At 43.8% G+C, this 27013-nt stretch overlaps 5 protein-coding genes and 1 pseudogene across 7 annotated transcripts in view; 5 read left to right on the top strand and 1 right to left on the bottom strand.

The window, feature by feature from the left end:
• The first annotated feature begins 505 nt into the window (after window positions 1-505).
• On the top strand, window positions 506-6418 carry gcat (glycine C-acetyltransferase). The gene is made up of 9 exons (XM_029765513.1): window positions 506-817; window positions 1537-1667; window positions 1765-1866; window positions 1999-2145; window positions 2758-2912; window positions 3064-3146; window positions 4619-4790; window positions 5363-5484; window positions 5927-6418. Exons 1-9 carry the CDS (start codon window positions 598-600, stop codon window positions 6076-6078), a joined length of 1284 nt encoding a protein of 427 aa, XP_029621373.1. The 5' UTR covers window positions 506-597; the 3' UTR covers window positions 6079-6418.
• A 211-nt stretch (window positions 6419-6629) lies between these two features.
• Window positions 6630-11585, top strand: LOC115201677 (DNA replication licensing factor mcm5). The gene is made up of 14 exons (XM_029765502.1): window positions 6630-6963; window positions 7273-7399; window positions 7604-7732; window positions 7872-8044; window positions 8176-8331; window positions 8466-8635; window positions 8731-8902; window positions 9005-9116; window positions 9348-9491; window positions 9581-9823; window positions 10108-10220; window positions 10381-10509; window positions 10606-10876; window positions 11083-11585. Exons 1-14 carry the CDS (start codon window positions 6794-6796, stop codon window positions 11182-11184), a joined length of 2211 nt encoding a protein of 736 aa, XP_029621362.1. The 5' UTR covers window positions 6630-6793; the 3' UTR covers window positions 11185-11585.
• Window positions 11586-11587: 2 nt separating this feature from the next.
• LOC115201694 (heme oxygenase) lies at window positions 11588-14286 on the bottom strand. Its single transcript, XM_029765525.1, has 7 exons — window positions 14053-14286; window positions 13895-13946; window positions 13590-13701; window positions 13200-13415; window positions 12833-13105; window positions 12012-12060; window positions 11588-11930 (listed from the first exon to the last, which is right to left on the bottom strand). Exons 2-7 carry the CDS (start codon window positions 13942-13944, stop codon window positions 11815-11817), a joined length of 816 nt encoding a protein of 271 aa, XP_029621385.1. The 5' UTR covers window positions 13945-13946; window positions 14053-14286; the 3' UTR covers window positions 11588-11814.
• Window positions 14287-16298: 2012 nt separating this feature from the next.
• On the top strand, window positions 16299-20097 carry LOC115195288 (FAD-dependent oxidoreductase domain-containing protein 2-like; annotated as a pseudogene).
• A 2832-nt stretch (window positions 20098-22929) lies between these two features.
• On the top strand, window positions 22930-25508 carry ankrd54 (ankyrin repeat domain 54). Of its 3 annotated transcripts, none has more exons than XR_003879786.1 (8): window positions 22930-23569; window positions 23871-23918; window positions 24032-24130; window positions 24259-24330; window positions 24509-24556; window positions 24631-24768; window positions 24864-24971; window positions 25167-25508. XR_003879786.1 is itself a non-coding variant. In XM_029765479.1 (8 exons), the coding sequence occupies exons 1-8, from the start codon at window positions 23194-23196 to the stop codon at window positions 25239-25241; spliced, it is 951 nt and encodes a 316-aa protein (XP_029621339.1). In that variant the 5' UTR covers window positions 22931-23193; the 3' UTR covers window positions 25242-25508. The 3 variants fall into 3 exon arrangements, 2 of the variants coding, with proteins under 2 accessions (XP_029621339.1, XP_029621352.1); XM_029765479.1 differs by having other exon boundaries at window positions 22931-23569; window positions 24644-24768; XM_029765492.1 differs by having other exon boundaries at window positions 22938-22994; window positions 24644-24768.
• Window positions 25509-25728: 220 nt separating this feature from the next.
• Window positions 25729-27013, top strand: part of LOC115201657 (HMG box-containing protein 4) — a 6536-nt gene continuing 5251 nt past the window's right edge. Inside the window, exons 1-4 of the mRNA XM_029765465.1 lie at window positions 25729-25820; window positions 26544-26625; window positions 26776-26912; window positions 27000-27013. The exon at window positions 27000-27013 is cut by the window's right edge and continues 62 nt beyond it. Coding sequence (XP_029621325.1) covers window positions 26589-26625; window positions 26776-26912; window positions 27000-27013 — 188 coding nt within the window. The 5' untranslated portion in view covers window positions 25729-25820; window positions 26544-26588. The remainder of the gene's footprint in view (window positions 25821-26543; window positions 26626-26775; window positions 26913-26999) is intronic.

Here is a 27013-nt window from a genome sequence, read left to right as displayed (position 1 = left end):
TGTGAAACGAACTCGCCCAGAGTGTGGCTATACCACGGAGTTTCTAAACCCAGAAGGGCAACATCGCGAGACTTCCTGGCCGGGATTTGGGTTTTGAGAAGTAAAACATTTTCTCGAAATCTGAAGGTACAACCTTGATTCGAGCCAATGTCTTAAGTAGTTTAACATGTTATTACTCCAACCTCGTGAAAGTGACAAACTGAAACGCTTTTATTTTCGTCAAAAACGATTTTACATCGAAGGAGTGCCTTTGATTTGACTGCCTGCACATGCGTAGTTAGGCGCCAGACGACCACTAAGACCCGATAACGTGTTTCTACGCATGAGCTTAGCCAGCAAACGTCGCCTACAAGTGTGATCGGGGACAGGATAAACTATCTTCCTACTGTACTGTCTTTGGCTATATGTTTTGAGACTTGGTTAGATTCAGAAAGCACCTCTATCCTCCCATCGCTTCTGATTGGTGCTCCATGATACGCCCACGTGCGTTACATATCACTCTGACGTCACTTACATTATTTTTGGCCACGCCTTACGTTGTTATCCTATCTAGTCACAACCGTTAACTGCTTGGAAAGATTTTGACAGAAATTCACCATGCCTCTTCGAACAGCTGTCCGTTATCTTAGTGCGCCAATAAGAGATATTTTGAGACCCTCAACTACCACCTCCAACCGGGGCTGTGCAGCTATCGCGGAGGCTAGATCCGTGCTGGAGCATGAACTTGAAACGATCCGAACTGGTGGAACGTGGAAAGGAGAAAGAGTAATCACGTCCAAGCAGGGTCCTCATATCAACGTGGATGGCAGTCGTGGCGGTGAGTAGCCTGACGTTATAGTTAGGGGTCAGCTCACCAACTTTCAATTATATGGATTTGCCTACCTATGTATTGCTGTCCTCAAGTGACATGAAAAACATGGCAAAAGTTGGCACCGTGGAATTTAAGTCTAGCCTACCCACGTTGTCTAACCAGGTCGAATTTGTTGCATACAGCTAAGAGTTGTAGCAAGCTAAGTTAACTAGCAAGTTTACCTACTAGCTTAGTCTTATTCGCCCCCATCTGAACTTCGCGGAAATTAATCTCAGCCTGGTGGTGTTGGGGTAGCTAGCTACATGACCGAGACTTGCCCTACTTGGCAACTGGAAGTTATACGTGTGCTTAGTGTTATCGGGATTTGTGGTGGCTGCTGGTGTTGCTAAACCCATATTTCTGCCACCAATGTAACTACTAAATTGTTACTGTTCATTTTTGTGTACCAGAGAAAGACTGACCCCTAGTGCTGATTTATGAATGGCTTATTGACTGCACGTCCTCTCGTGTACAGCTGGCACTCTACTGTATTTGCCAGTAAGTACACAATGGTTAGAAATCCCTCACTCATACTCCCTCCAGCAGTCATGCAAGGTCACTGTGGTAATTGTTACTGGTAAATCAAGCTTTCTCTGGCAGTTGGGTCAGTATTGTTATGGGGTGCATGTCCTCTGGAGAACTGGCTTATATATGCTTACCTATTGTTTCTCTCTCTCCCCATACAGACATATTGAATTTCTGCGCAAACAACTATCTGGGCCTCTCCAGCCATCCCCAGGTAGTGGAGGCAGGGATAGAGGCCTTGAAGAAGTATGGTGCTGGGCTGAGCTCAGTGAGATTCATCTGTGGCACACAGGTAACCTAAAGACTGCTTGCTCAAGTGGTTCTGTGTGAGTTCACATTACTCTGTGGTTGTGTCTCCTCTCATTCTCGTATTACCATATGATCCACAGGACATTCACAAAGATCTGGAGCAGAAGCTAGCTCAGTTCCATGAGCGTGAGGACTGCATCCTATATGCCAGCTGTTTTGACGCCAACGCAGGGCTATTTGAGGTTTGTGATTCTTGAATACATTAACATGTGATTAACTGTTTTATACATTCTGTTGCATGGTCTGTCTTTACCGTTTCTGTGCCACTGTATTAAACATGCCTAAAGTAGTAATGCACTGTTTTTCTACATCAGGTTCTGTTGGGCCCTGACGATGCAGTTCTTTCTGATGAGCTGAATCATGCCTCTATTATTGATGGGATCAGATTGTGTCGGGCCAAGAGGTTCAGATACAAACACATGGACCTGAATGACTTGGAGACCCAGCTGAAAGAGTCCCAGGTAAAGAGAGTTCTATACACACATTGAAATAATAATCTCCTTGAGGTGATTATGTGGGATAATGACAGCAGGGTAAGGAGTAAGACAGGCATCATCTGCTGTCCATCTTCCAGCTAGAGGATTTCTAAACCCTGTCCTCCCCATCCTAATACCTGCACTACCTTCAGCCATTACACATATTTCTTAGAATATGATTGCATAGTATCTTTTTTAATTAAGGGCTCCACTTTTCATGAAGCTTATTATGCAGAATCCTCTTGAAATCCATGAAGCTTATTATGCTGAATCCTATTGAAATCCATGAAGCTTATTATGCAGAATCCTCTTGAAATCCATGAAGCTTATTATGCAGAATCCTCTTGAAATCCATGAAGCTTATTATGCTGAATCCTATTGAAATCCATTAAGCTTATTATGCAGAATCCTATTGAAATCCATGAAGCTTATTATGCAGAATCCTCTTGAAATCCATGAAGCTTATTATGCAGAATCCTCTTGAAATCCATGAAGCTTGAAACCATAGTGATGGGTAAATAAAGGTTGCTGAATTGGTTTTAGTGTTAATGGGCTGTGTTTGCGTCACTGGTCATCATGGCTCCCTGTCCTCCTCAGTCATCTCGTCTACGCCTCGTTGTCACGGATGGTGTGTTCTCCATGGATGGTGACATGGCTCCATTGAAGGGGATCTGTGACCTGGCAGAGCAGTATGGAGCCATGGTCTTCATTGACGAATGCCATGCTACAGGCTTCATGGGCCCACGAGGCAGGTGAGTGACGGTCCGGGTGGAGAGAAAAAAGGACAGATGGAGAAATTATGATAGAACTTTAATGATGTAATTATGCCTAGGAAAACTAAAAAGGATGATGGTTTCGTAGCCAATTATGTCGACCAATAGTGTTATTACATTTTGTTTGCAGAGGCACAGATGAGCTCCTGGGAGTGATGGACAGGGTTCACATTGTCAACTCTACTTTGGGAAAAGCACTGGGAGGTGCAGCTGGTAGGTTTCCCTCTGTTTTGACTCATATATGGAGTTGCATAACGGTACTGTATGTTCTCAATTCTCATGAAATGTCACTATTGACAATGTAGGCTGTGTAATTGAACTCCATAAATGGATGACAAAACTAACTTGAAAATATACATTGACACAGGGTATTTGGAAAGTATTCAGACCCCTTGACTTTTTCCACATTTTGTTGTGTTACAGCCTTATTCTAAAATAGTTTTTTTTTATAAATACTGTAGTAAATTAATTTGATTGGACATGATTTGGAAAGGCACGCACCTGTCTATATAAGGTCCCACAGTTGACATTGATTGTCAGAGCAAAAACTAAGCCATGCGGTCGAAGGAATTGTCCGTAGAGCTCGAGACAGGATTGTGTTGAGGCACAGATCTGGGGAAGGCTACCAAAAAATGTCTGCAGCATTGAAGGTCTCCAAGAACTCCATGGCCTCCATCATTCTTAAATAGAAAATGTTTAGAACCATCAAGACTCTTCCTAGAGCTGGTCTCCTGGCCAAACTGAGCAATCAGGGGAGAAGGACCTTGGTCAGGGAGGTGACCAAGAACCTGATGGTCACTCTGACAGAGCTCCGGAGTTCCTCTGTGGAGATGGGAGAACCTTCCAGAAGGACAACCATCTCTGCAGCACTCCACCAATCAGGTCTGTATGGTAGAGTGGCCAGACGGAAGCCACTCCTCAGTAAAAGGCGCATGACAGCCCTCATGGAGTTTGCCAAAAGGCACCTAAAGACTCTCAGACCATGAGAAACAAGATTCTCTGGTCTGATGACACCAAGATTGAACTCTTTAGCGTGAATGCCAAATGTCACGTCTGGAGGAAACCTGCCACCATCCCTACGATGAAGCATGGTGGTGGCAGCATCATGCTGTGGGGATGTTTTTCAGCGGCAGAGACTGGGAGACTTGTCAGGATCGAGGGAAAGGTAAACGGAGCAAAGTACAGTGAGATCCTTGATGAAAACCTGCTCCAGAGCGCTCAGGACCTCTGACTGGATAACGACCCAAGCACACAGCCAAGACAACGCAGAAGTGGCTTTGGGACAAGTCTCTAATTGTCCTTGAGTGGCCCAGCCAGAGCCCGGACTTGAACTCGATTGAACATCTCTGGAGAGACCTGAAAATAGCTGTGCAGCGACACTCCCCATCCAACCTGACAGAGCTTGAGAGCATCTGCAGAGAAGAATGGGAGAAACTCCCCAAACACAGGTATGCCAAGCTTGTAGCGTCATACCCAAGAAGACTCAATGCTGTACTCGCTGCCAAATAAGCTTCAACAGAGTACTGAGTGAAGGGTCTGAATACTTATGTAAATTTTATATTTCAGATTTTTTTTGGGGGGGGGGGGCTGTAACGAAACAAAATGTGTAAAAAGTCAAGGGATCTGAATACTTTCTGAATACACTGTATAAGGTGGATATGGGTTTTCTATCTGTTTTCTCTCAGGTGGGTACACAGTGGGTCCTAAACCTCTGATTGACCTGCTGAGGCAGCGCTCTCGTCCGTACCTCTTCTCCAACTCCCTACCCCCTCCTGTCGTGGGCTGCGCTACCCGGGCTGTCGAGCTGCTCCTCACTTCCAATGAGATTGCTCAGAGTGTCGGGGACAAAACCATGAGGTGGGAATTGGGGAAGGGACTGGGGCCTCTGTTTTTGTGAATGTGGTAGACACCATCTAAGCTTATGGAACGGTTAACATAGGACCACGGACAAAAACAGATAAGCCTTTTTGTGTTGGTCTTTGTGAAAAATGCGTATGAGCAAAATCCTGAATGGGACATGTTTGAAAAGAGCAATTGAATGACCTTGAGATTGACTAGTCTCTTGTGCTGAAAAAGTGACAAGATCTGTGTTTATTCTGCATTCAACACTTTTTTGCTTGTTTCATCTCTTATCTGGACTGTGTCCTTCACATGAGGTTGCTGGCACATTTAATTGGGGAGGATGCGCTCGTGGTAATGGCTGGAGTGGAATGGTATCAACCATTCCATTTGCTCCGTTCCAGACATTATTATGAGCTGTCCTCTGCTCAGCAGCCTCCACTGGTGTCCTTCCACACATGTTTACAGTTTCAAGAGCACTACATGTTTCCGAGAGAACCCAGTTAGCAACAATGAAAGTTGAAGGCATGATACTGTATAAGGAACAGGTGCCATTTCTGTAATATCATTATTCTCTCCCTCTCTCGTAGGTTCAGAAACAAAATGACCGATGCTGGGTTCACCATCTCAGGCTCTGACCACCCTATCTGTCCTGTGATGCTGGGGGATGCCAGACTAGCCTCTCTGATGGCTGATGACATGCTGAAACTAGGTGAGACTGCAGTTCAGGCTGAATATGAATGGAGCACAAGCACATTTCAAGCATGATCAAACATTACAACACAATCTGTATATTGGTTTGAAATACTCTATGGATTTTTTGTCCACTCATTTTATAGAATTGAACTATTTTTGAAAAGCTTGATCAAAAATATTTCTGTGGAATTACAAATGAATGGACACACATCAACCTGTAGAGGGAGACAGTGATACACTCATTGATATTTTCTATTCAACAATTTTGTCTCACAAAATGGGAGCTGACAACAATCATAGACCTAATAGTTTATTAGCTGCAAACTACACTGCTTGAATACTAGGGCTGGAAAAAATATTCATTTGAATCAGGGCTCCAATCTGACCTTTCTTGAAGAACCGTAGTCTTCAGTGTTATGTCTATCTAATACAAGTACCCATTATTCTGTCTCCCACAGGAGTGTATGTGATCGGGTTCTCCTACCCAGTAGTACCAAAGGGCAAAGCCAGAATCCGGGTCCAGATTTCAGCGGCCCACACTGACCAGGACATTGACCGCGCTGTGGATGCTTTCATACAGACAGGCAGGAAGCATGGAGTTGTGTCTTAAATAGAAGAACTTGCAGATCATTTTGCTGCCAATAAGCAAGTTAAAAAGACAAGCAGCTTACAGAGTTTGGACTGTGGTTACAGGTTACACAGGCCTATGAATGACAGTGCAACAAAGATAATTTGTTACATACAGGGTAATGTATTACAGATGAAGCTCAATTGTGGTCAATGCTATTTGTGTTGCATTTGAATGAAATAAAATACTTTTAACAAAACGTTGGTATTTTCCAATGGAGCTAGCTAGATATGGTTGTAGTACTGGGTAAGCTAAAATATATTTTAAAGTCTTGTTTTTATTTAGAGCAATAAACGTGTGCTTGCATCAACAGTAAACACAACGAACAGTGTTATTTCAGTTTGTTGTAACGCCACCACAATGTAATGTCCCTGGCTTGGTCATATATATTTTTTTATCCCTGTTCTTTTCCCGCCACAAACTCTTGCAAGTCCCACCCTTCTACAAGCGGGACACGCCTCCTGAAAAGTATTCAGCCAATCATTATCACTCGTCGATCATATCTCCCAATGGCAAAGCGTCACCGTTCGACCTCGCGGGAAAGTGACGATATTTATTTGCCGCGAAAGACTCCGCGTGGAATTTATTGTCCACAGAAGATCATTGGCGTCTATCACCAAAAACTTGCTTTTAGGATTATTGCACTTTGCGCACGCAAACATATTTTTCAGCACTTTGTAGATATAATCGGTGCATTATGTCTGGTTTCGACGACCCTGGAGTTTATTACAGTGACAGCTTCGGCGGTGGAGATGGACCCGGGGATGAAGGCGGAGTGAAACGGAGCCAGATCAAGAAACGATTCCGTGAATTTCTTCGGCAGTTCAGAGTTGGGACCGATCGCACCGGTTTCACCTATAAATACAGGTAAGATCGAGATTGTATGAAGTGCCACGAAGTCATTGTCGATGGCTACCGCCGGTTGGTGTGATGTTCCACAAATGCCCAACGTTAGGTTAGCTAGCTAGCCAGTTAGCCAGTTACTGTAACGTTAGCTAACTAACTACCACTGATCACCACAATGTTCTTGAAGGAATAAAGTTTGACTCTTCAAGGTCCTGTGATTGAGTTTGTAGGTCGTTTTTGTTTGCCCTATGATTATATTCGCATTCTGTTTTTAGCTATTTTCTATATCTTATTGTTCATGTTGTATTGTTGACCTGTTCTGCTGTGTAGAGATGACCTTAAGAGACACTACACCCTGGGGGAGTACTGGGTGGAGGTGGAGATGGAAGACCTGGCCAGCTTTGATGAGGACCTGTCAGACTGCCTGTACAAGCTGCCGTCTGAGAACCTGCCGCTGGTGAGACGATTGAATAGACTAATAACAGACAAATAATTTGAGGAGTTTTAATTGGGGCAATTGCAGGCTGAATTATTCATGGATTAGATGGATTCCTATATTTTCTGTTGCTGATCGTATCATACTGATCTTATATTCTATTTGGCAAATAATTATATCTGAAAATGATCCCTTTAAACTGAGCCCTGACATTATGATTGACAGCTGGAGGAGGCTGCCCAGGAGGTGGCTGACGAGGTGACCCGTCCCAGGCCCCTGGGGGAGGAGACAGTGCAGGAAATCCAGGTCATGCTGAAGAGTGATGCCCATCCTGCCTCCATCCGCAACCTCAAGGTAGGTCTCTGAGGATGCAATGCTGGGCCTTTCACCTTTCAGTTGGTTCATGTAGAAGGTGGCGTGAAAGATGTCCCTCAATTTCCCATCCATTTAACATGCCATGACTCTGAACTCTCCATCTCTTTCTCTCTGGTAGTCGGAGCAGGTGTCCAGGCTGGTGAAGGTCCCTGGGATCGTCATCTCTGCCACGGCTGTGAGGGCCAAGGCCACCAGGGTGTGTTTGCAGTGTCGTGGCTGTCGCTCTGTCATCAGTAACATCTCCCTGCCCCCAGGCCTGCAGGGCTACGCTCTTCCCCGAAAGTGCAACACGTGAGTGCAACCCTCTTGAGTTGAGTGTTGGTGTATACTCCAGTGCATGAAAAAATGCAGTAAGTCATCGTGTGTGAAATCATCTGCTTTATCATCATGTGTGATTTCATTCTTAAACATGTCTCTCTCAGTGAGCAGGCAGGCAGGGTGAGGTGTCCTATAGATCCCTACTTCATCATTCCAGACCGTTGTGTCTGTGTGGACTTCCAGACCCTCCGTCTGCAGGAGTCTCCAGATGCTGTGCCACACGGAGAGATGCCTCGCCACCTGCAGCTGTACTGTGATAGGTAACACACACTGCATCATCTGTGTGCCTCAATATTCCCAATTAAGTACAATTAACACATGCCCAAAATACAGAGTGCAAAGTGAGACCGATGAGTACATACCACATTACAGCTCATGTTCTGCCTCCCCTCAGGTACCTGTGTGACCGTGTGGTCCCTGGGAACAGAGTGACCATCATGGGGATCTACTCCATCAAGAAGGTGGCCCAAGCTAAGGGCAAGGGCAGAGATAAAAGTGCAGGCGTGGGCATCCGCTCCTCCTACCTCCGTGTGGTGGGCATTCAGCAGGACACAGAGGGAGCAGGTAGGCACCATAAGGCTACTAGAGGTTAGATTACTTATCCAACGTGATGTCCTATGTGGGATAGTGTTAGATATAATGCCATCTTTGTCTCTCAGGTCGCGGGGCCACAGGGTCAGTCTCCCCTCAGGAAGAGGAGGAGCTGAGAGCGTTGGCCTCCTCCCCCGACGTCTACGGCTCCCTCGCCCGTTCCCTCGCTCCTTCCATCTACGGCAGTGATGACCTGAAAAAGGCCATTGCCTGTCTGCTGTTCGGCGGCTCCAGGAAGAGGTGAGTCATAACCATTGGAAATGGCATGTAGAATTCTAATAGATTTTTGATGTGCGTACATTTCTCTCCAGTGTGTATGTATAATGACCTTTCCTGTCTCAGGCTGCCTGACGGGCTGACCCGTAGAGGAGACATCAACTTGCTAATGCTGGGAGACCCTGGTACTGCTAAGTCTCAGCTGCTCAAGTTTGTGGAGAGGTGCTCTCCCATTGGGGTAAGGATGGGCTTGATGAATGAATATATATATATATGTGTGTGTGTATATTCCAAGATTAATTGAAAAATATATATATTTCAGAGCAATCATGACACTCCCTCAACATAGATTTAAACCGGAATTACAAAGATGGATTCCAGAAGTTTAATTTGCTGACAATTAATTTATCAGCATGCTAGTGACCCCTATCGAAAGCGCTAACCCGTATCTTCCCTCTCTCTCTGTCAGGTGTATACCTCAGGTAAAGGCAGCAGTGCTGCTGGTCTGACGGCCTCTGTCCTGAGGGACCCCGTCACCCGTGGCTTCATCATGGAGGGAGGAGCCATGGTGCTGGCAGACGGTGGGGTGGTGTGCATCGACGAGTTTGACAAGGTAAGGAAACATGGACCGAAGTACATCAATTTCTGAATACCTGACTAGCTTGTTTGCAGACTCTTAACTGTGACTCTCCTTCCTCTCAGATGAGAGAGGATGACCGAGTAGCCATCCATGAAGCCATGGAGCAACAGACCATCTCCATTGCCAAGGCTGGCATCACCACCACCCTCAACTCCCGCTGCTCGGTGCTGGCCGCTGCTAACTCTGTGTTTGGCCGTTGGGACGACACCAAGGGAGAGGACAACATCGACTTCATGCCTACCATCTTGTCCCGTTTTGACATGATATTTATCATCAAGGACATCCACGACCATCAGAGAGACATGGTGAGGGAACACCGTGTGGCTCAGTTGGTAGAGCATGGTGTTTGCAACGCCAGGGTTGTGGGTTCGATTCCCACGGGGGACCAGTACGGAGAGAAAATGTATGAAATGTATGCATTCACTACTGTAAGTCGCTCTGGATAAGAGCGTCTGCTAAATGACTAAAATGTAAATGTAACACACTTTAGTTTGTGTGTGTGTGTGTGGGGAAGGTTTATGCACAGGGATACTGAACACGGCCCAGGCTAGCGCAGTGTTAACACTATTGACCATCTTTTCTCTGTCAGACTCTGGCCCGCCACGTGATGAACGTCCATCTCAGTGCTCATACTCAGACTGAGGGTGTGGAGGGAGAGATCACACTGGCCACTCTGAAGAAGTACATTGCCTATGCCAGAACGTGAGTCTTGAGAAATCCTTTATTTCTGCAGATTTATTCTGTGTATGTTAGATTCTGTTTAGATTGAGTTCATACACTCTACTTGCAGAGAAACAATACTACACACTAGTATGTACACATTGAGGGATTTGGTTTGTAACGGTCAAATGTGCCCTGACAGGAAATGCGGCCCACGTCTCTCTGCGGCGGCAGCTGAAAAGCTAAAGAACAGATACGTGGTGATGAGGAGTGGAGCGAGGGAACATGAGAGGGAGAGCGACAGGAGAGCCTCCATCCCCATCACTGTCAGGTACCTATATGATACTTCACCTGCCAACATCATTACCAGTCAGGATACCGTCCATCTGCAGTGTCATAACGCTTGGTTCTCCGTGGTCCCCTGCAGGCAGCTGGAGGCGGTGGTGCGTATCTCTGAGTCCTTGGCCAAGATGAAGCTGCAGGCCGTGGCTGGAGAGGAGGAGGTGGACGAGGCCTTGCGGCTCTTCCAGGTGTCCACACTGGACGCTGCGCTGTCCGGCAGCCTCTCTGGTGTGGAGGGCTTCACCACTCAGGAGGACCAGGAGATGATTTCCCGTGTTGAGAAGCAGCTGAAGAGACGCTTTGCCATTGGCTCCCAGGTGTCCGAGCACAGCATCGTCCAGGACTTCACCAAGCAGGTCAGTTACACTAGTCTACTTTGAACATATACTGTGTTGAACAGAGACGGGACCACTTGATCAATTACATGAAAGTACTTTGGGCATTGGAACGTTTGGCCCTTTGTCTATATGATTCAGTGCTGTCCTCAGTTGGCCTACATGTTGCCCTGTAGCCTGTTTACCTGTCCACTGACCGGAATCTCTCTACCCTCTCCCATATACAGAAGTATCCAGAGCAGGCCATCTACAAGGTCCTTCACCTGATGATGAGGAGGGGAGAGCTGCAGCACCGCATGCAGAGGAAGGTGCTCTACAGAGTCAAGTAGTCTCTCAAAAAGATGCATACGCACAAAGATTAAGTCACGATGGGCTTTGTAAATAGTAGAAGGGACAGGCGTCTCCTCAATTCACTCTTCCTCACAAGCCAGTGGACATCTTCATGAAGTCACGTCGATACGTCTCCATGCTAGACCGTGGTCCGCCTACAGAGCCACTGATGTCTACCTTTTCATGTGTTGCTTTGCCAAGTTCAGCCAACAGTTATTTGCTGTTCTATTGCTCTCATAAGTATTTTGGTGTCTATTCTTTTTAGTCTAAACAAATGATGTTATGGAGGCAATTTGGATGAACTGTATTGTTGAATTGTTTGGGGTAAGAAAAGTGATATGAGAATGCCCTAATCATTAATTGTGTAAGGTATTGAAAATAAAAAGCAAACTTCTTTATTTAGACATTTCTTATGTTGAAATGGTGTGCATAATCTTTAATGAAACATACTATGTACACAGAATTGCAATTAATACAGCATGTCAATTTTCGTTGTAAGATTGCCTTAAGCATTTAAAAAAGTACAGTCATGACAAAGTGCTGTAAGTGCACACACCCTTAGGTGGTCATGATTAGTGAAGTGATTCTGCCAACTACATAAGCATTATTTAAGGACTTATTTCAAGGCTTTAGAATACATAGATACCCATCCCGACTGTTGCTAAAGCAACACAAATACCCAGTGACAACTGCACGATGGACAAAGAGGGGATGATAGCTGGCGTCTTGGCCTTTTCTTGGTCCCCTGCAAAAGCAAAATAATCCCTTTTTAACACAAGGCGGGTGAAAGATCACATTTCCAATCAGCATATGAGCTTGTACTTACCATAGGCTTCCTCTGTGACACTCAACATTTTCTGTAGATCATTGAAGACCTGTACGAGAAATAAGACCGGATGTCTTCATTGAACAAGACGTACACAATAAGAAGTTCACACTTCATCGTTCACTAGACCTTCCCAGTTTCACTTCCTCTGCACAGTTATGTTTAGCTAGTTTTAATGTCACATGCACAAGTACAGTGAAATGTCTTTCTTGTAAACCCAACAATGCAGTAATCAATAAGAATATAATACTAAAAAGAACAAAAACACGAGAAAAAGAAATAAGAACACGAGAAGCATACTATATACAGGATCAGTCAGTTCCAGAACCATATTTCAAATGTGCATGGATACTGGAGTGATATTGCTAGACATGTGTAGGTATATATGATAAACAGAGTAGCAGCAGTGTAATTGATGATTGTATGTGAGTGCGTGTGTGTAGAGTCAGTATAAATGTATGTGCATATTATTTGTAAGTGAGCAAATTATGGAGTGAGTGTTTGTGTCTGTTGAAGCAGAGAGAACGGTATAGGACTTGGGTGGCTGGAGTCTAACGATTTTCCTGGCCCTCCTTTCACACTGCCTGATATAGAGGTCCTGAATGGCAGGGAACTCGGTCTCAGTGACGTACTGGGCTGTCCGCACCAACTTCTGTAGCGCCATGCTTGCCATGCCAAGCAGTGATGCAGCCAGTCAAGATGCTCTCAATGGTACAGCTGTATAACTTTTCATAGTGACCTTTCGTTACTGTATTAGTTCCCATAACCTATATTCTTACCCAGTTTGCTTCCACCCTTCCTCCCTCTTCCCTTTCACTCACCTGGATGTTGAGTTCGAAGGCCATGATAGCCTCCTCCAGCACCCCCTCCCTCTCCTCCTTGGTCAGCTCGATGCTGTTCATTCTGCTCCTGTACAGCTGCTTGAAGCGGTTAGGGCTTGACACTCCGGGGAAGGAGAAAAACGACAGTCCCTCTCCGCTGCTTAACCCAATTGACTTCTGGGTAATCTTCCCCAAAATTTGTCCTCCTGACAGGTCACCTAGGTAACGGGTGTAGGCGTGGGCCACTAGCAATTTAGGATTGCCTTCACCAATCTGGAGAGGGAGACAAATAAATTGTTATTACTAAGCAGGTACACAATTAAGATAGTGTGCCTACCCTGCATGTTGGTATATCTATAGCCTGTACCTTGCGAAGTCTCTGTGTATATCTGTGTGTTGCAGCAGGAATGATGACTCTCTTTCGCCACTCCTGTCCAAAGAAGTGTTCCAGATCTCTCTCTAGTGTCTCCAGTCGGGCCAGTTCCTGGGGGAAGTATATCGGTGCGACACCTGGGTGGGAAGCATTTCTGTCCATCTCCTCTTCCAGTGCTTTGTAGATCTCGTAGAGGGAACACAGAAGAAGCTGCCATGGAAAAGAGGGGTTACAGATTAATACTTAGTACACAGTGAGTGCTCATTTTCCATGACTATGTAGAAAGTTAAACAAAGGGCATTCTAGGTAGTTCATATTATGAAAACCACTGGAAATTATTTTGGCATGTGGTTTTTAATTAACTCTCAGATTGGCTTTTCTCACCTTGTACTGCGGAAGAGTTATCTGTCCCTTCTGATAGCTCAGCATCAGTTGGGTGTTTTCTGCCCTGACATGGATCTCTTTAGTCGCTGCTTTTATCTGTTCTGACAAATCACTGAGGAGAGATGGAGAACATTAGGAGGACATCCTGATTTACCCGAGTACAGTAAATGTGAGCACAGAGTTTGCAGTTAGTAATTGTGTTCTGTATGTTCAATACCTTTACTTTGCCATATATCAGCCCTGACCTGGTCTGAAATACAATAATCTAGTCAACATATCGACCATTCATTACAAAATGACTGTACCTGCCAGGGTTCTGCATATCATCTTTCCGTGCTGAGTTGACTGTCTCCATGTCTGTAATCCAGAATGTTTTATATGGTGGTTATAACATTATTACCCAAATGTGACCAACTGTTACAGTTTATTAAGAAACAAGTCAGTGAAAGAGTTGATCATTTACCTGTTTGGTATTTCCTTGTTGATGTCTTGTTATACAGCTGGTAAACGAAAGCTGCCTCCTCAAACGAGTTTAGAATTGCTGTGTCCTCTTTGACCTGTGTCCCTGTCTTTATATTTGACTCCCTTGCCTTCTCTCCCGATGTTTCTCAGCTAAATCAAATGGGAAGTGAGAGTGTTGTCTCATTTCCCTTATGCTGAAGCTTAACATGACAGAGCAGATTTACCAGTGAGGGGAGAGCATGAGTGAGCTGATGGAATGGTAGAAATCATTAAACACAGAGTCACATGAACCACAGGAAGTGAGTGTGTTCCTTCTGCTATTGAGGGAGAGTATGTTGACTACAGGTGAGAACAAAGTTATAAACACTGAGTGTACAAAACATTACGAACACCTTCCTAACATTGAGTTGCACCCCCTTTTGCCCTCAGAACAGCCTCAATTCTACAAGGTGTTGAAAGCGTTCCACAGGGATGCCGGCCCATGTTGATTCCAATGCTTTCCACAGTTGTGTCAAGTTGGCTGGATGTGCTTTGGGTGGAGGACCCTTCTTGATACACACAGGAAACTGTTGAGTGTGAAAAACCCAGCAGTGTTGCAGTTCTTGACACACTCAAACTGGTGCGCCTGGCACCTACTACCATACCCCGTTCAAAGGCACTTAAAACTTTTGTCTTGCGCATTCCCCCTCTGAATGGTACATAAACAATCTATGTCTCAATTGTCTCAAGGCTTGAAAATCCTTCTTTAACCTGTCTCCTCCCCTTCATCTACACCGATTGAAGTGGATTTTTACAGGTAATATCAATAAGCGATCATAGCTTTCACCTGGAATGTCATGTTTCTAATGTTTTGTGCTCTCAGTGTATGTACCTTTTAGTTTTCTGAAGATGAATCAGAATAACAAGAGTGATTCAATATGCTGACTTAACTGCAGGCAGGACTCAATGGTTAAATTCATCAAATTTAATCTCTCCCATTGTGTTTGTTGAACTTTGTGTTGGTACAAAGTTTCAGCCACAAATGACTAACTGCAAGTCAAAATTCATTTCAGGGGAATACATTGTAAACTCTTGTCCTCAACATTCAATTCATATGATTTACCTTACATTTGTCTATTATCCATCTATTGATCTATTACCAATCTATAGATAACCTGATTCAACAGGTTTCAACAAAATAGAGAAGGGGGATACCATGACTCGACATAAACGTATGTTGCAGTTGCAGAAGGCAAAAATAAGAGCAATTTCTAGGCATGAGAATTTTATGAATAGTTAATTGTGTTTATGATAATATAATAATATGCATGCTATGTTTCACTTAATTAACATTTTATAATGATTAGTATGTCTTTCACCAAAACATTATCAAACTACTACAATTATCTCAAAATCTCAAAAATTGCTACATTACAAAGTTTATAACACTATAATAAAGAAGGTCAAATGTGTGACTTTGGCTACATGATACTTTTGTATTAAAAGTATGGAACACTTCTACTACATCGCTTTAAGTATTATCACGCCCTCTATTTTACACACAAGCTCTTATTGGCCAGAATAGAGCAGCGTTTATTGGTCAGAATACTGAGGTATGCTGGAGTGTCCTGTCAAGGGATGTAGCTCTGTTATGAAATTCAGACTATAGGTTGTTGGAGAGTTTTATTTACAGACCAAATGCAAAATGATATGGGATTAGATGAGACGGAACCACTGCAGTGAAAGGTAAAACATCCTACTTTAATAGATATGCTGTGTATTTTGTGCTCGTGGAGCGCTTCTCAACCAGCGGTCTAGTGCAGCTGCATCTCCTCATCTCGAGTTATGATGTCAGGACAGAGTTTCAAGGCGAGCACGGGGATACACCCCATGAAGGCCCGCTATTGTCGTTCTTTCTCTGTTCTTCCACTCATTTGAACAATGCTATCTGATATGTCATTTCAATTGACCATCTTATGTTGGTAAAGCCATTGAAAAGAGTTGCATAACTTTGGCAATAATATGGTTGCTGCTTGTCAGTGGATATTTTCAGATTGCAGCTTTCAAAACGTACATTTGCCGTTGATTATTGTCACCAAGGTATTGCAATGACCTTCACTAAACCCACTCTCCCACCAATAAATGCCTTCATTACCTTTTACTCATTCATAGGTCATGGATTCCCCCATCCTTCTTCTACTAGCCCTCCTGGTCGCCCTGGTCCAATGTTTTCCTGATGACTACCACAGTCACAACAGCACCCGTCACCATGACTACTGTGTGCTTGGAGCCCGGCAGCGGGCCTTCAGATGGGTCACTTTCTCTCCAAGAGTCAGAGAGATTACATCATCTTGGAGAGGAACTCAGGGCCAAGGAGCTTCTTCAATATGTGAGTGGCTCTGTAGTAATGGGTGTGGAATATATCGGGTATTGCACTTGCTGAATCAATTTTCCAACTCAGCAAAGTATTTTGTGACAGTGAAACAATGATGCAACTTTCTCTATTGCCCTGCTCATAAAAATATGTCTTGACCTACACCATGTACATGAACATGTGTTGTATGTCATGGATGTTTTTTTTTCTCCCTTTAAAGATACCCTCGACACAGGAAACTCATCAGCATCAACAAGATCTACACAGGAAGGCGGAACCGCGAGTTCAACCTTCTTCACGATTGGAACTCCCTCCTGAGTGACAGGCCCGACCTGCTGCTTCAGCGAGTCAGCCGGGAGCTCTACCCAGACGCAGACTCATTCCCCGCTACCTCTCCATGTATGTGAAGGAGCTGGGGCTGGTCCAGTATGGGGTGGACATCGGGAAGATCAGGGCCTCAGAGTCTGAATCACCTAGAGGCAGGGGATACATACTGACTGACCAGCGTGGACTGGACTATACATGCAGGTACTGTGTTATATCTATACACATATCTAATGTAAAAGGTTGGAAATATGGAACAATTCTCCACTGTGCATACCATTAAAGAGATGATTCTCTCTCTCTCTGTCTCTCTTACCCACAGAGTCCTCCTGGTGTCCACAGGACTGTGGGATCCTAAGAAGGTTCAGTTTGAGGGCTCAGATCTGGTGGAGGGCTATGAGTCCATCCCTTGTTGACCCAGAGGAGTATAAGGACCAGGCCGTGCTGATCCTGGGTAAGGGGAACTCAGCATTTGAAACAGCTCAGAGCATCCTGGGTCGGGCCAGCCGGATCCATCTCTACAGCCCGAGCCCGGTCCGCCTAGCCTGGCAGACACACTCAGTCGGAGACCTCAGGTACTGAGAGGCATCATCAGGTTTTGACCACCATATTGGCCTCCTACCAATTGTTCTTTCTTTTGTTTCACTGATTTAGTACTCCTGCAGCAGTGTTTTAGATCGGAATATGTTGCTATACCCTTAGCATAATCTGTTCATATCAAAGTGACCTATTTCCTCTCTTCCACAGAGCTGTGAACAATGAGCTGCTAGACACGTACCAGCTAAAGTCCCTTGATGGGCTGGTGGAGGGAGGCCTTGAGGACATTGCTATCATCAGAAATGGAGAGGATGAAAAGAAGCGCTCAGGCAGAAACCAGAAGTGCAGATCCAGTGGGCAGGAAAAGCGTGGCAAGTTGTTCCTTACTCTAGCTGAGATACTGGACAGTTCGGATGGGAAGAACAGTTCAAAGGTCACAGCGACAAACCTACCTGTGTACCACAACGACAACTTTTCTCTCCGCCAGCCATATGATCGTGTGATCCGCTGCCTGGGGTTCCGGTTCAACTTCAGCATCTTTGATGGGTATGTAAATGATCATTTTACAGTGGCATATCTTTGCATAATGCGTAAAGAGTTCTGTTAAAGTTATTGTTTTCTATGGAAGTGGTGGATTTTCTATTTTATCATTTTCATTGGAAAAGCTGTGCTGTTTCAGTCAGATAATGTCAGTCTGTCCTAATGATGCCGTTAATCTCTCCAGCTCGGCCCGCCCACCAAGCAGTGAGGGTGCCAGGGGGCGGTTGCCAGGGGTGACAGCCTGATACGAGGGGCGGGGAACCCCAGACCTTTTTGTTCTGGGGACGGCTGCCCACTCAAGAGACTATCGCTCTTCTGCAGGGGGGTTCATCCATGGCTTCCGATACACAGGTAACCATTCAAACTGCTGGTATTACAACGTAGACCAGAGTAAATCTGACTTCTCTATAGTTAGTAACTGCCTGTAAAGGGGGGGAAACTTTGAAATTACAAATTTGTCTATAAAATAATGTTTTTATAGACAAAATGTGTTTGTTTTTTTACTATTATTGTTGTAACTTTGTTATGTGTTCCACCCTAGTGCGTGCTGTACATAGAGTCCTTGAGCTGCATTACCATAGCAACTCCTGGCTAGCAATCAAACTGTCAATCAGTCAGCTGCAGTCCTGGCTGTTGAGGAGGGTCAATGAGGCCTCCGGACCATACCAAATGTTTGGGGTACTTGGAGACATCATTTTACTAAGAGGGTAAGTAGTGCTGAACCACTGTGCACATTTTTCTTCATGATTATTGTCCCTCATGGTAATTTACCTTTCTCTACAATCTCACATTGATTGATTGCCTATAGATATCCCGATTTATGTTCACTAAGGCTGTGTTTACACAGGCAGCCAAATTCAGATTTTTTTTTTTATTAATCTGTATTTTGACCAATCTGAGCAGCTCTGAAAACGATCTGATGTGAAAAGATCTGATGTGATTGGTAAAAATACCAATTTGTGTAAAAAAGGTCAGAATTGGGATGCCTGTGTAAACGCAGCCTAAATTAATGCATTTGTGAACCAGTTTAACTTTGAATAATCTTCTCCTTTCATGTCAGCTGTCACTGTGAGTATCTGGAGGAGTTTCCCCTCCAGGCCCTGCCCCAGTTCTCTTCTCTGTCTGGCCACCAGCTCTCCAAGCATGGGCTGCTGGTTCTGGTTCTACAGTACGGGCTGAACCGCACAGACTCACTGGGCCCAGGCAGGGCAGAGTCAGAGTGGACCCGTGCTTAGAGGTCCAACTTCCTCCACCCTGTTCTATACTACTATGACACTGGTGAGTGTGAGAATGTTAAAAACCTTATGAAGAGTACAAAACAGTTTGGCCTTATGGTTGTGTTAAAGACTAAGTTAAGTAATGACATTGAAATGAAGAGTATGTCTGTGTATAGTACAAGGCATCTTTGTGGTATGACGTCAGCACTCAAACCTACACATGTATGTAAAAACAAATACATGTTATTCTTTCATTTGTCTGCCATCCTTAACAGAGAGGGACATGAGACACCGTCCTGTTGGCTGGCCACTGCCACGGCCCAAGGCAGTGCATCACATGATCGAGGACTTCTTGACTGAGTGGGATGGGCCCATCTCCCACAGCCAGCCACTGCGGCGCTTCCTGGAACACTGTCTCCACACTGACCTCAGGGCCTTCTATGCAGGTAGAGCATGTCCTCAACTGATCCCTCATTACAACACCTTATTATACTAGGGTAGATATGCCCTTAGGATATGTCCTTTATATTTCCATATACAGTACGTCCTACTCATCTTTTTATATCACACATGATTTGTTTGTTCACTTGTCACATACTTTCATACAGGATCTGTGTTATTACTGTTTTATTACTGTTTTATTACAGTTCTGCCCACTCAGTTAATGAGACATTTTATTACTTGATTACTGTTTTACAATGTGTAAAACTGAACTTGTTTCTTTTCCCCACAGAGTCATGCTTCCGCTTTTCCCTTACCAATCGAAAGCCACCCCTGTTTTGTCGTCAGGGATACCTGAGGAAGCATGGGGTTGTTAGGAATAGTCAGCTGTGGCAGCATGCCCATGAAGCTGGGCTAATGCTTGGAGGACAGGACTCTGCATCCCCAGACACAGACCCAGCGTTCCCTGATTACCTTACACGAGCTGGAGCCTCAGTGTCCTCTGCAATAAACCTTGACTTCTGATTGTTTACCCAAGGAACCCAAAACTAAGCCTATGACTGTTTTGATGTCCCAAGACATTCTCTACCTCCCATTATAATGTCCATGAATATATACAGTATATACAGTCTACAAAACATTAAGAACACCTTCCTAATATTGAGTTGCACCCCCCTCACTCCCCCTCCCACTCCCACTCCCTCTTTTGCCCTCAGAACAGCCTCAATTTGTCGGGGCATGGACTCTATAAGGTGTTGAAAGCGTTCCACAGGGATGCTGGCCCATGTTGACTCCAATGCTTCCTACAGTTGTGTCAAGTTGGCTAGATATCCTTTGGGTGGTTGACCATTCTTGATACACACAGGAAACTGTTGGGTGTGAAAAACCCAGCAGTTATTGACACAAACCAGTGCGCCTGGTACCTACTACCATACCCCGTTCAAAGGCACTTAAATCTTTTGTCTTGCCCATTCATCCTCTGAATGGAACACAATCCATGTCTCAATGCTTAAAAATCCTTCTTTAACCTGTCTCCTCCCCTTCATCTACACTGATTAAAGTGGGTTTAACAAGTGACACCAATAAGTGTGTCATGGAAAGAGCAGGTGTTCTTAATGTTTTGTACACTCAGTTTGTATGTCCAGTACCAGTCAAAAGTTTGGACACACCTACTCATTCCAGGGTTTTTCTTAATTTTTTACTATTTTCTAAATTGTACAATAATAGGGAAGACATCAAAACTATGAAATAACACATGGGATCATGTAGTAACCAAACATTTGTTAAACAAATCAAAATATATTTTATATTTCAGATTCTTGCCTTGATGACAGCTTTGCACACACTTGGCATTCTCTCAGCCAGCTTCATGGGGTAGTCACCTGGAATGCATTTCAATTAACAGGTGTGCCTTGTTAAAAGTTAATTTGTGGGATTTCTTTGCTTAATGCATTTGAGCCAATCAGTTGTGTTGTGACAAGGTATGGTTGGTATAGAAGATAGCCCTATTTGGTAAAAGACCAAGTCCATATTATGGCAAGAACAGGTCAAATAAGCAAATTACAGTCCATCGTTACTTTAAGACATGAAGGTCAGTCAATATGGAACATATCAAGAACTTTGAAAGTTTCTTGAAGTGCAGTCGCAAAAACCAAGAGCTATGATGAAACTGGCTCTCATGAGGACCACCACAGGGAAGGAAGACCCAGAGTTACCTCTGCTGCAGAGGATAAGTTAATTAGATTTACCATCCTCAGAAATCGGCAATTAACTGCACCTCAGATTGCAGCCCAAGTAAATGCTTCACAGAGTTCAAGTAACAGACACATCTGGACATCAACTCTTCAGAGTAGACTGTGTGAAACAGGCCATTGTCGAATTGCTGCACAGAAACCACTACTAAAGGACACCAATAGGAAGAAGAGACTTGCTTGGACCAAGAAACACGAGCAATGGACATTAGACTGGTGGAAATCTGTCCTTTGGTCTGATGAGTCCAAATTGGAGATTTTTGGTTCCAACTGCCGTGTCTTTGTGAGACGCAGAGTAGGTGAACGGATGATCTCTGCATGTGTGGTTCCCACCATGAAGCATGGAGGAGGAGGTATGATGGTGCGGGGGTGCTTTGCTGGTGACACTCAGTGATTTATTTTGAATTCAAGGCACACTTAACCAGCATGGCTACCACAGCATTCTGCAGCGATACACCATCCCATCTGATTTGCACTTAGTGGGACTATCGTTTGTTTTTTAACAGGACAATGACCAAAAACACACCTCCAGGCTGTGTAAGGGCTATTTGACCAAGAAGAAAAGTGATGGAGTGCAGCATAAGATGACCTGGCCTCCACAATCAGCCGACCTCAACCCAATTAAGATGGTTTGGGATGAGTTAGATAGGAGAATGAAGGAAAAGCAGCCAACAAGTGCTCAGCATATCTGGGAACTCCTTCTAGACGGTTGGAAAAGCATTCCAGGTGACTACCTCATGAAGCTGGTTGAGAGAATGCCCAGAGTGTGCAAAGCTGTCATCAAGGCAAAGGGTGGCTACTTTGAAGAATCTAAAATCTATTTTTATATTTGTAGCACTTTTTTGGTTACTACATGACTCCATATGTGTTATTTCATAGTTTTCATGTCTTCACTATTATTGTACAATGTAGAAAATAGTAAAAATAAAGAAAAACCCTTGAATGAGTAGGTGTGTCCAAACTTTGACTATATATTCAAAATATTTTGGTTGAACAACCATCCTGATTCCTCCTGAGAGTTGACTGCTTATCCCATTTTATTCCTTAAATCATATTTATATATTACACTAAATTGTGGCATGTTTTATATGATGGAACTTTAGATTTGAATGTGTGTACAACAGTATAGGTGATGTTGGGTTTTAATTACATTGTGATCTATGAATTATGCATTATTATTTTTTTATACTTTTTGTGTAGGCCTACTACTGTTATTTATCTGATAACTTTATTTTCTGTTGCAACAGATGTAAGACATTAAAGAGAGAGAACATAATGCTCAGATGTTTCCATGTTTTTGAAGTATTATACAGCATACACGGTTATGGGCAAATAATATTTCTAGAATTTCTTCACTCTAAATTGTATCTGTTTTCAAGATTTCTTGAGTGTAACAGCATCCATGATTTTATTCATAATATCAAATTTGATGAAAGATATTCAATGTTCCTTGCTATCCGGGATCCTTGGGACGACGAGGGTTAAGGTTATGGTCCCAAAAACTCACATAGAACTAACCCGATATTGAATACTGCAGCACACATCCCGCCTGTCCTGCTTGCTCATTTGCTTCTTTTGCACGGGGGTGGGTGCTTTGTTATGAGAGAACGAACAACGTAGTCTCTGATTGGTAAAAGTCATTGTCAACGTTTCACTTTACAATAGGACCGCCTTTTACTGCTTGTTCTCGTGATAATTGAAATTATGAAACAGGAGACATTTTGGTTCTTGTCACAGGGACGGATCTTGAATTCAAAGCATGAACATATGAGCCACAATGGTAAATATGCGTAGAATCATTTCTGTATTGATGTTCTAGAGCCAGCGATGTCAACGGAGTAAATAAACGACGTATTCAAAGTTGCAAGTCAGTTCATCAACATAAATGACTCTTTTGGTAGCTCCTAGTACTGGCTTGCGAACGAGGTTCATTTTGAAGAGAGAAACACCAAAATAAATTTCCACATGAGTCGGTGAACATGGACGGGTGGAGTCCAATTGTTGCAACAGCTTCTGACGATGAACGTTCAAGCTCGGAGGGTGAATACACGGTGGAGACTGGACCAAAAGAAGCGGAGAAAGAGGGTGAACTAAAGATAAATGATGAGAGGATGGATGGAGGTGCTGCTGAGGGATTTGGGATAACTGGCTTTGGAAAGGGCACCGTGAGATTGAGTCGTACGGGACAGACCGCTGAACAAGAACTTCGGTACCTCCACTTGCTATGGGAACCTAGTCGAGTTGGATCAGGGGCGGGTGTGGCGAGCAGCAAACCCGGGAAGGTGACAGGGTGTAGAGCGAGGCGACAAGGGAGAGCCCGGCGAAATGTGGGGCCCATTGGAAAAGATATTTATGGTACAGAAATTCCACACTCAAAATTGGAGAGAAAAAATTGTGTTGATGGAGGGAGTTGGCCGTGAATTCCACACCCAATCATGAGGTGTGAATAGTGTAAAGCTGTCTGAATGTTGCAGAGGGACTGGGATGTCATGCAAGGCATCTACCTATGGCTCCTGAACTTTGACAAAAGTATCATCAGTATGCATTATACTAGCCTAATACATCACACGGTTTTAGGCATGTCAACACTCAAAGCACAGAGTTTAGCATTCTACCTGATTACCTAACCTTTGGCTTGTTTGTTCATTCTCTCTAGCCTTGAAGAGGTTTCGAGAGGCTGCCAATGGCAATGACATTGATACAGGTAGTCACTGAAGAGAACTATTGGAACATCAACTATTGTGAGACTCAACAAGACTAAGTAATATATGGTATCCCTTTCAGGTGTTTAACGTTTCTGTCTCTTTTTTAATCCAGTGCGCAGGCTTCTTCTAGAAGACATAGACCCTTGTGCAGCAGATGACAAAGGAAGAACAGCCCTCCACTTCTCCTCCTGTAATGGCAACGAGAGCATCGGTAAGTCAAAGTGTGAAGTGCAAGGGGCTCATGATTCATTACTCAACAGCAATGACATTGTTATGAACTGATAATAATCACAGCAGCATTACTGTGAACAAATGATTAACTTGTCCCCTTCCTTCCAGTGCAACTTCTTCTGAGCTACGGCGCTGACCCTAACCAGCGGGATGGCCTTGGGAACACCCCTCTCCATCTGGGTAAGAACAACACATGGCACCGAAAGTATAGCATTTAGTTCAGGGGTGTACAACATTGCTACTTTAGGTCCCAATGGCAGAAAAGTAAAAGATGAAAATTTTATTTTGATTTAACTTTTCCATGTCTGAAAAATATATATTTTCCACAATCTTTCCACTTCTGCACCTGTCTCTGCAGCGGCCTGTACCAACCACGTTCCTGTAATCACCACATTACTGAGAGGAGGTGAGAAGCCATACTGTATGAACACACATGGACATTCATACTGTACACCTGCTAAGGGTAACTTGTTAATTTAGTTGTTCTGTTCAGGAGCACGTGTGGATGCCCTAGACCGAGCAGGAAGGACCCCCCTGCACCTGGCACGCTCCAAACTCAACATCCTGCAGGAAGGAGACTCGAGGAGTATAGAAACTCTTAGAGGGGAGGTCACACAGGTAATAAGGGGTTATTACAACAGCACTATGTAAACATTAGTATACCAACATTTATTTGGTGCAGTCTGAAATTCTCTCTCTCCATGGCTCTGTAGATCATTCAGATGCTGAGGGAGTACCTGAATGTGATGGGACAGAGTGAGGCCAGAGAGAGACTGGATCATATCTCAACACAGCTGCAGCACACACGCACCAAAGAACAGGTAAGACACATTTGTGTTTAACTCACTCACTCTCTCACACACACACACACACACACACACACACACACACACACACACACACACACCTGATTTTTGGCATTGAACCCAATGGTAACACAACCAATTGGTATCATTCTTATTACAAGAATGAATGAGTCTTCATAGGTGACAATTATGGCTTCTCTTCTGTTTCAGGTTGATGAGGTAACCGACTTGCTGGCCAGCTTCACGTCACTCAGTCTACAGAAGCAGAATTTGGGGGATAGGTAGAGGGGGCTCTCTTTGTGGATACATTCTTCTGTTTACGGCAGAGTAATGGGCATACTACTGTGATAAAGTAAATAAAAAATATCTTTATTAACTCATTACCCTTGACTGTTGTGTTGGTCTTCCTCTCAGCATCTTTGTGTCACTGCCTTTTTTCTGTTGCCTTGCATGTGTTGTACATGAATGTTTACTGTAAAAAATGAATCATGGTCGTTGTTGTAAATGGTTGTAACAATCTGAGTTAATGGATTAATAAAATGTTTGGAAATATTTGTTGCCTCTGTTTTATAAGAAAAGGCGGTGTAACATCAATATGCATTGTCAGTTAATGTAGTTATCATTATCCATTCATAGAATTAATACATGAAAAGTAATTGTTACATATTGGTTACAATATCTTCAAATTAATAGACGCAATGTAAATTTCCAGCCAATTGACATTGTGCACTACAATAACGTACACGATTTCATTGTTCTGATTCGCTACATCACAGTCAAGTCCCTCCCCCTGCCGACACGCATCGTTGTAGACTGATATCAAAGATGGCGACTGGAACCGCGTAAATTGGGGAATCCGGAGAGGTAGTAAAATTACATATAATTGTACATTTCTTCTCTCTTTGCGACAGTAAAATTCACATATTCTCACCGCAGCATGCTATACAGAATTTATGATCCAAATGCATGAATATTACTTTCTTTGTCCGTTTAGACTTACATAGGCCTAGCTGCACCAGAAGCCACGGACTGCTATTGCAGTACCTTCCGGATAACCCAGCACATAATCAGCAATACGAGTTAGAAGAGGTTCCAAATGTTGGGAGTTAGGGACTCTCAGCTAATGGAAGGGGGTGTGTTTGTGTATTTTTTCGAAAGTAGGCGGGAATTTATCCTTCAAATGCCTAAACACACTTCAGTTTTGCAATGTATCTATTATTACTACAGGCTCAAGCATGCCATTTATCAGTGTATACTGTTATCCAAACTTTAAGGACAGACATCAATTACAGAAATTGAATGTCCTCTCTTATCAACCATATGTGGTGGCGAGTTGTAACAAAGCACTTCTTGCTTTTTTGAAGGGGCTTATTCAGTTTGATCAATTTGGTGTTAAGATATTTCTTTATTGTTGTCTGTCTCTTATTTTTTTTACATCCTTCCATTCACAGTGAAATGCAAATATCCTGTATTTTGCAGTAAAACTGCTCCAAGTCACAAGTTGCTTGTCTGTTATGTTGGTTGAGTCAGTGGCTGATGTTTCCTCCATATCCTTATGACTGTGTTCTAATATCTTGCTATTGTTAGTGACACAGCGAGACGCGCAAGCCTGTTGAGGAGAAAAGAGAGATCATGGCTTTTGAGGACATCAAGAAGAAAGGAGTAGTTGGTAATTTGTGCCAGTTCTTTCCTCTAGTACCTCTTATGTCCTTTTGAAGAAATCTGTCAATAATTTAGTTATTAAAAGTCATCATCATCATTCCAATTGTCATGCAATGCCTGAAGTTCCCAGTGTGCATTACAACTCCCTCTTTCTCAGAGGTAGGGATGGAAGGGGAAGTGGGCCTTGTGGCTGGTCGCAGTCAGAGAGAGAAGAGGAGATCATACAAGGACCTGCTCAGAGAGGAGGAGGAGATTGCTGCACAGGTCCGCAAGTCCTCCAAGAAACGGCCCAAGGTAACAGCAGAACACTGGTTTCAAAATGTAGTGCCATGTAGTTTCTGTTGGTTGTAAATTTTGTCAAATCATGACTTCTTCATTTAGGACTCAGAACTTTT

This window comes from Salmo trutta, chromosome 1 (genome assembly GCF_901001165.1).
Source record: "Salmo trutta chromosome 1, fSalTru1.1, whole genome shotgun sequence".
NCBI classification, from domain to species: Eukaryota; Metazoa; Chordata; class Actinopteri; order Salmoniformes; family Salmonidae; genus Salmo; species Salmo trutta.
The sequence above is the reverse complement of the archived record's forward strand: the minus strand, read 5'-3'. Positions and strand labels throughout refer to the sequence as shown.